At 29.6% G+C, this 7,486-nt stretch overlaps 1 protein-coding gene across 1 annotated transcript in view; it reads right to left on the reverse strand.

Moving 5' to 3' along the window:
• Nucleotides 999–7,486, reverse strand: part of LOC109830403 (cell division protein FtsZ homolog 2-1, chloroplastic-like) — a 9,810-nt gene continuing 3,322 nt past the window's right edge. Inside the window, 6 exon segments of the mRNA XM_020397660.1 lie at nt 999–1,362; nt 1,365–1,386; nt 1,479–1,544; nt 1,831–1,923; nt 6,596–6,720; nt 7,438–7,486. The exon segment at nt 7,438–7,486 is cut by the window's right edge and continues 51 nt beyond it. Coding sequence (XP_020253249.1) covers nt 1,292–1,362; nt 1,365–1,386; nt 1,479–1,544; nt 1,831–1,923; nt 6,596–6,720; nt 7,438–7,486 — 426 coding nt within the window. The 3' untranslated portion in view covers nt 999–1,291.

The raw sequence follows: 7,486 nt of genomic DNA on the forward strand, positions 1-7,486 counted from the left end.
CATAAAAAGTAGTAATGCTATAAAAGCATATACATGGGATGCACAAAGGGTGAACGAATCACATAGGTCGACAATTAAGTAGTATTTTATTATAGGGTTATTTGCATATATACCCCTTACATCCTGGGTATTTGTGTAAATGCCCTTCAAATCTCGGTATTCGCAAAACTACCCCTCAAACAATCAATTTTTGGGAAAAAAATTACCCTTAAAGCAATTAATCATTAACTACATATTCAGAAAATGAGAAAAATGGGTATCATATTTTATTACTCAAGGATGCTCAATACTCAATTAAAGTACGTCCAAGATCAGTCCAATACGTATGTAGCTAGTAAATGAGAAATAAATATTCTTGATACCGGAAACAAACTTGGTCACTGCCAGCGACGCGGCCTCTTTCTGTCCACACGTTTAGAAATAGGAGGATACTGGCTGTAGACTATCATCTCATTCACAGAACGAAGCATGCAGAGATCGAACAATTGGGATCGACTTAATATGATGTGAAAAGTAATGCGAACCTGATCACCATTATACTAATTATATCTTGTGGCTGTTCATTTAACCAAAATGAGTTAGTTAACTCATTTCATAACCATTACTCCTAAACTAGATATGAATTGTATTCATTGTCAAATATTGAGTATAATTCATAAGAATGTCCTCTCTCACACACAAGACTCGGTGGATCACTCACATGTGGTGCTTACTCCAGCATTTAAAGCATCATGTTGACTCCTTAGGTTGGATGATTTCAACCATCGATAGCCATGCATCGCCTCCACAACACGCCTTTGGAATTATTGGAGTTTGTTTGTAGGCACCAATAACCAACGTGCTCTCTTCCATTTGAGAATTTCTTTTCTCAATTTATTTACAAAACCCTTCAAAGTTTCATCAAGAACTCGGAGGAAAGAAATGCAAAGAGAAACAAAGGCAGTTGTATTAACTTTGACAGAATAATACACCATACAAACGTGAGGAAGATGCATACAAAAACAACAAAGGGAGCCAGAAAAATTAGGAACGGCGAACAGACAGAGAATATGCAAACACACTACACTGCTCCGAAGAAACAAAATGGAAACTCCAAACAGCAAACCATACTGGCCTTGTAACTTTCTCTTTATTGAGATTAAAACCAGCAGTGCATTTTTTTTAAAGACCAGAATATTATCTCTTTAAGGGCGTGCATGCTAAGAAATACAAGGCATTAGTTACATACTGGGAAGTTAATCAGATGACTGAGGAGCATCGACTGAGGACAAACTCTGAAGATTCAAATCTTTCAAGCTCTTGGAAAACGTGATTGCCCTTTCCTTCTTAAAAACTCAGGGATCTCCACTGCACTTCCTTCTTATCTCCATGACTAGGCTGTACTCCCTTCATTTTCCCACATAAGACCAATATATCATAAATGAGAAATTAAAACCAAAGGCAAATATATTACTCTTACAATTTAATCAACGAGCTACCTGCAAAGACCGGCCTTCTGTTTCTTCCTGGCGCTTGAAACCAGTAGCAATCAAAGTTATGCTCACCTGCATATGAAAAATCATGAAAAAATTAGGGGAATAAAAGTGAGTCAACCTCAAGTTGTAGTCTCATCAGACAAATGAACAATTTTTTTTCAGAAGTAATATAACATTTAGGAGGGGTTGAACCAGTTCTGCATTTGCATGAACAATGTTATTGGTGGAGACAGTTTTAGATGAAAGGCCAAAAGTTTCAAGTTTATGATGTTTGAAGGATGAGCAGTACGAACTTTGAAACTAGTGAGTTTCAATCATTTAACCTTCATTTAAGGATAAGTTTCAATCAGCTTACTTGGCCACTTAGTGACTGGTCTATGACTGCTCCAAATATTAAATTTGCACTTGGATCAACAAGATCGTAAATCACTTCCGCTGCAGCATTTACCTGCAGGTCCACAAGCAAGTTAAGACCAATTTGAAAACAAGTCCTATATAAATGAATCACTAGAGTGACTTCAATTTATACTTGATTAATGAAATCCAAGCACATAAAACAACAAACCAGCATAACCTTAAGAAATTGTTTCTTTATGACATGGAAGAATTTTTCTTTAATTCTATTTTGCATTACAAATCTTCACTCGATAAGAACTCAAATTATGCATAGATAAACTCAAAATTTCCTCCTCTTATAACTGTTTTGGTGAGTGTCTGAGTGATAGTCCTATCCTTCCAAAACATGTACCAATGAGATTTTCTCCATGTTTAGGCTTTTAGTTATGAACTATTATATCATCCTCAGAAAATCCCAAAACAAAGAAGAACTTGAATAATGCATAGATAAAGTCAAGATTTCCTCTTCTTATAAATGTTTTGGTGAGTGATAGTCCTATCCTTCCAAAACATGTACTAATAAGATTTCCTCCGTGTTTAGGCTTTTAGTTATGAACTATTATCTTCGCATAATAATCATCCTTAGAAGGATGTGGGTCTCAATCTGGTTACACTTTTTATTGCACTAGTTGAGATGCACGTACAATGCACGTGGTTGAATATCATGATTATTTAAATTGATAAAAATAAAATAAAATTTTTTTGCGGGATTGATCATTAACTCAATAATCTCTCTTTCAAATAAAATATTATCATTGTTTTCTTCAACCCAGACTGTCGCCACGTAATCTACTATTTGTGAGTTATAAACACATTGATCTAGCACAACATCCATGTTTATTAGTATCTTGAAGTCTTCAAAAGATAGGTGATCATTCAATTAGCAAAGGAATTTTACATATGAATTTAATTGCAATATATCCATTAAACTTTTAGTTTGACTCATATTCACATTAACTTTTAGTTGTGGTTTCAGTCATATTTACATTATCTAATATTCTTATTCAATTTTATAACTCATTCTTCGTACCATAGAAGTAAAACTGAAAGTATAAAGGATTATTTTCTTGTAAAATTAGAGCAGGGAGATTATGATATATTTTGTCATGTGCTCTAAATATAAAATTTTCTTTTTTCTTTAATGCAAGATCCCTATCAAATCTTGCCACAAAAGATGTAATGAAAAATGCTATTATAACTCACTTGTCTGGGATAATTGTATTGTATATAGGACATATACAATAGTCTCGTGTATTTTCTAGTTCTGACTACAAAATAGACAAGAGTGGTAGTCCCGCATATTTTCTGAATTTAATTACTTTTGTAATTAATGTTCGCTAATTACACGGCACTATTAGTCCCGTGTATTTTAAAGATGGTTTTATGCAAAATCGATCTCTTTTTTGCCAATCTTGATGATGTGGCAAAAAAGGTCAATTTTGTTAATTATTATGTAAAATAGTCGATTTTGCTAATAATTTTAAAAATTGATCTTTTTCTTTTTTGCCAGTCTTGATGATGTGGCAAAAAAGGTCAATTTTGTTAATTATTATGTAAAATAGTCGATTTTGCTAATATTTTTAAAAAATAGTTTTTTTAAATTCTCCTAAAATATACTGTTAATTCAAAATAAAAAATGGGCGAAAAGACCTAAACATTCTGGTGATTAATTGACCCATAAATAGGGAAAAATAATAATTAAAATAAAAGTATATTTAAATTGAATCTAACAAGGTACTTCACAGAATGAAGCATGAAATGGATCCAAGAAATAATTAAAAAAGAGTTAAAGAAATTAATTTAAAAAAAATGAGATCGAGGGATAGAGGGAGAGAAGACCTCGCCGATATGAATTCTATTTCTCTCCAAACGTGACAGCGAAATTGGTGGAGACTGAGCGAGGAGAAAAGTGAACATAACAGGTGACAAAGTGGGCATGCTTATATAATTAGGTTATTAAGATATTCGTCCTAAAATCTTAAATACATGCATATTAGTCCCTAACATCTTTGTAATTGCTCATTTACAACAATATTACTATTCAGTATTAAATCGATTTTATTATATAAGATTATATGATCCTTTTTAATAAATTATAAAGTATATATATATATATATATATATTATATAATATTATATATATATTATATACATATATATATATATATATATATGGAAACCTCGATGTTTATAGCCAGTAGTTAGGCTTCACAAGATAGTAACTTTACATTATAGTTTGCTATTTGTAATATTGTTGGTAATGTCATTACATTTTATCTTTATCTTATTAATCACGCTTTTCTAATGTAAGTCCTCTTTTGCTAATCACTCAATTAGCTATATTTAGTTTTTATAATATCAGATGTTAGAATATTCTTTTCTGTTTAAAAAGTGTTGACATGATTTTTAAAAAAAATATATACATATAGTAGCAATAATATATACTTTAGTTCAACTCAAGCATTGGCTTGAAGCCATTTAAAGTGAGGTCCTTTATATGATAAAATGGTGATATAGTGATTACACAATTCAAAAGTCAAAGAAGAAACTTCTACGAAGGAAAATTAATTTAATATATCAAATTAACAACTAATTTATAAAATATACATGACAGTGCAGATAGCTATAGAAAGTAAGATATATATATCTTCATGAACATTTCATAGTGAGCAACCAACTACAAGTCTACAATCATCCTAATTTAAGCATAAATAATTATTATTTTAGTTACTAATTTGATAAGGGTAACTATGAAATAAATCTCAAGCAAAAAATAAGAATTGAGATTGTATTATCCTGTAGCTAAATAAATAAATGTTAATAGAACTCCTCTTTATATTATTTAAAAATAATAATTTAAATTATTAAGCGCTAAATATTAATTCATGTAAGAAAATAAAGTAATCTATGGTCTATATACCTATATAGTCAATCAATCAAACATATTAAAAATATGGTGACTACAGTCAAATTATATGGTGGGTTCACATTAAATATAATTTTAAAAAATAGTACATTAAAATCAAAATCATTTTAACCACTATATAAATTGTTTGAAAATTTTTGCATATATAAACTATATTGTCTAGGAATAGTGATGTGCACACTTAACTATGGCCTCACACATTTTAAGAACGACTTACTCTTTAATATCATCATTAATTGACGTATCTATGCATTACACCAAAAACACAATAAAAATTTAGAAAACTTCAAAGAAACACCCTCAAAAGTTTTACAAATTATAAAAAAACACCCTAAAATTTTGTAATTTACAAATACAAAAAACTATTAAGCACTACATTGAAATCAATGAACTATAAAAAATCATTGAAAATTTTCAAACTTGGAGGGGTGATTTGCAATATACTAAACTTGAATGGTGTTTCTTGTAAATTTTAAATTTAATAGATTTTTAATTAGTTATATTCTTTTCAAAAAAGTTATGGGTAATATTGATCATGAAAAGTTTTTCCTAAACCTATACTTTTAAAGGGAGTATGATATTTTTTACAAATTTTTAATTTTCTAAGGGTTGTTAGTAATTTTGTATATTCATTTTAGTGTCTATAGGTTAGAAATTCTCATGACGTTTTTTTATAAATTATGAATATTAGAGGTTTTTTGCAAATTTTAAACTTATAGGCCTTTTCTGCATATTATAAATTGTTTATAGACTATTTATAATTCCTATGTTCTCAATTTACTAATGATTTTGAAATTCCCAGGTTGTTGTGTAAAATTTAAATTTTGAGTGTTTGTTTGTAATTTTTAAAACTTTTAAGGGTGTTTTCTATAAATTATATAGGGGATATTTATAACTCATATATTTTAATGTACTTAGGTTGGAAATTATCGGGATTTTTTATAAATTTTACAATTTTGAGAGTTTTATTTTGTAATTTGTAAAAAATTTAGTGTGTTTATTGCAAATTTCATAAATTTTCGGGCGTTGTTTGTGTTATTTGTAGGTTTTGAGTGTGTTTAAAGGTTTAAAATTTTCAAGGTGTTTTTTACGTATTTTGATTTTTTTGTATTTTTCAAAACTTACATGATACTTTCTCCAAAGTCAAAAACTTTCAGTTTTTAGCCAGCACATATTTTTTAAATTTCTCACTGAATTGAAATAAGTAAAATTTATAATTTTTAAGATATTTTAATAAAATTTTGAATTTGTAGGGATGTTTTTTGCAATTTAAAAAACTTGGAGGATATTTTTTATAAAATCCAAAAACTTTTAGGTGCTGGCTAGCATATTTTTTTTAGATTTTTCTGCGAACTGAAATAAGTAAAATTTTTGAATTATATCAAATATATCCCATTTATCCAATAAGATGTTAAGTCCCATTATGAATAGGATAAATCATTTAATTACCAATTCAAAAAAGATATGATAATTAGAATAGATTAGGATAACAATGTGATATTCAAAAAAAATTAAGGCTAATATTGATCATAGAAAGATTTTTCCGAACTCATACTTTTAAAGGGAGTATGATATATTTGCATTAACGCTTTCTATAGGAATTAGCATTGATAGCTACTATATGCTCTCACATAGCAATTATGCGTCCTAATTCCTAACACCAGAAGAAACCAATCTTTATGTGAAAAATGACATTACAACCTTAGTGTTTGGTGCTTTCTGTCTGTTATAAGCAAAAACTAACTTTACAGAATTGCAGCCTGCAAACAAGTTGAAGAGAATGAAGAAGAGAGCCTACCTCATACAAAGTTAGATCACTTCCTCCGGTGATATTCCATACAATTCCTGTAGCCCGTTCTATACCAATATCTAGCAAAGGTGATTGGATAGCATTTAATGCAGCATCACGAGCTCTAGTCTTACCTGTAGCAAAATCCAAAATGCCTGGACATTAGAAACAACACCTCAAATACTGTGCTCTCTCAAATAAGAACATATCTTTAAACCAGGAAATAGCTAAAAGGGTGTTTGGGATGGCTTATTTTGATGTTTAGAAGCTAATCTGGCCTTTGGTGGCTTATGGCTTTCATCATAAAAAATTTATATGAATTGTTAGGGTAAATTTATCATTTGCTTGGTCAAACCTATCTTATGAGGTTATAAACTAGTTTTTCAAAAGTTAGGAACCCTATTTTTTTTAAAAGAGCTTAAAGCTTATATTGGATGTCACCAAACACATAAATATGGAAAAGGTAGCTTATAAGCTGCCTTGACCCAAAAGAAACAAAAACAAAAACAAAAACAAAACAAAAAAGTTCTTTCAAACACCCTTTAAATATCATGTACTCCATTGGGGTGTATCATAAAACTCTTTCTAGATACAGTCAAGATAGTGTGATATTTGCACAATTATGAACAAAATTTGGTCAGACAATGATGAAGATGCTTATCCCATTTCAAGAATCAATGGTGTAATTCAAGTGTTAATTTTAGCTAAGTGGAAATCAGGGATATTTGCATATTGCCAAAAACTACGAGTTCTATAGGATAAATTATCATTCCCAGGTATCTCATTTAGAACTATAAATTACTAGAAATTATAGAAATATAGAAATATAGAAATATAAGTTATCAGATTACCTGTCGCAGTTCCAATCCCCATTAAAGATGAACCTGCATCAGCCATAAT

This window comes from Asparagus officinalis, chromosome 2 (assembly GCF_001876935.1).
Source record: "Asparagus officinalis chromosome 2, Aspof.V1, whole genome shotgun sequence".
NCBI lineage: Eukaryota > Viridiplantae > Streptophyta > Magnoliopsida > Asparagales > Asparagaceae > Asparagus > Asparagus officinalis.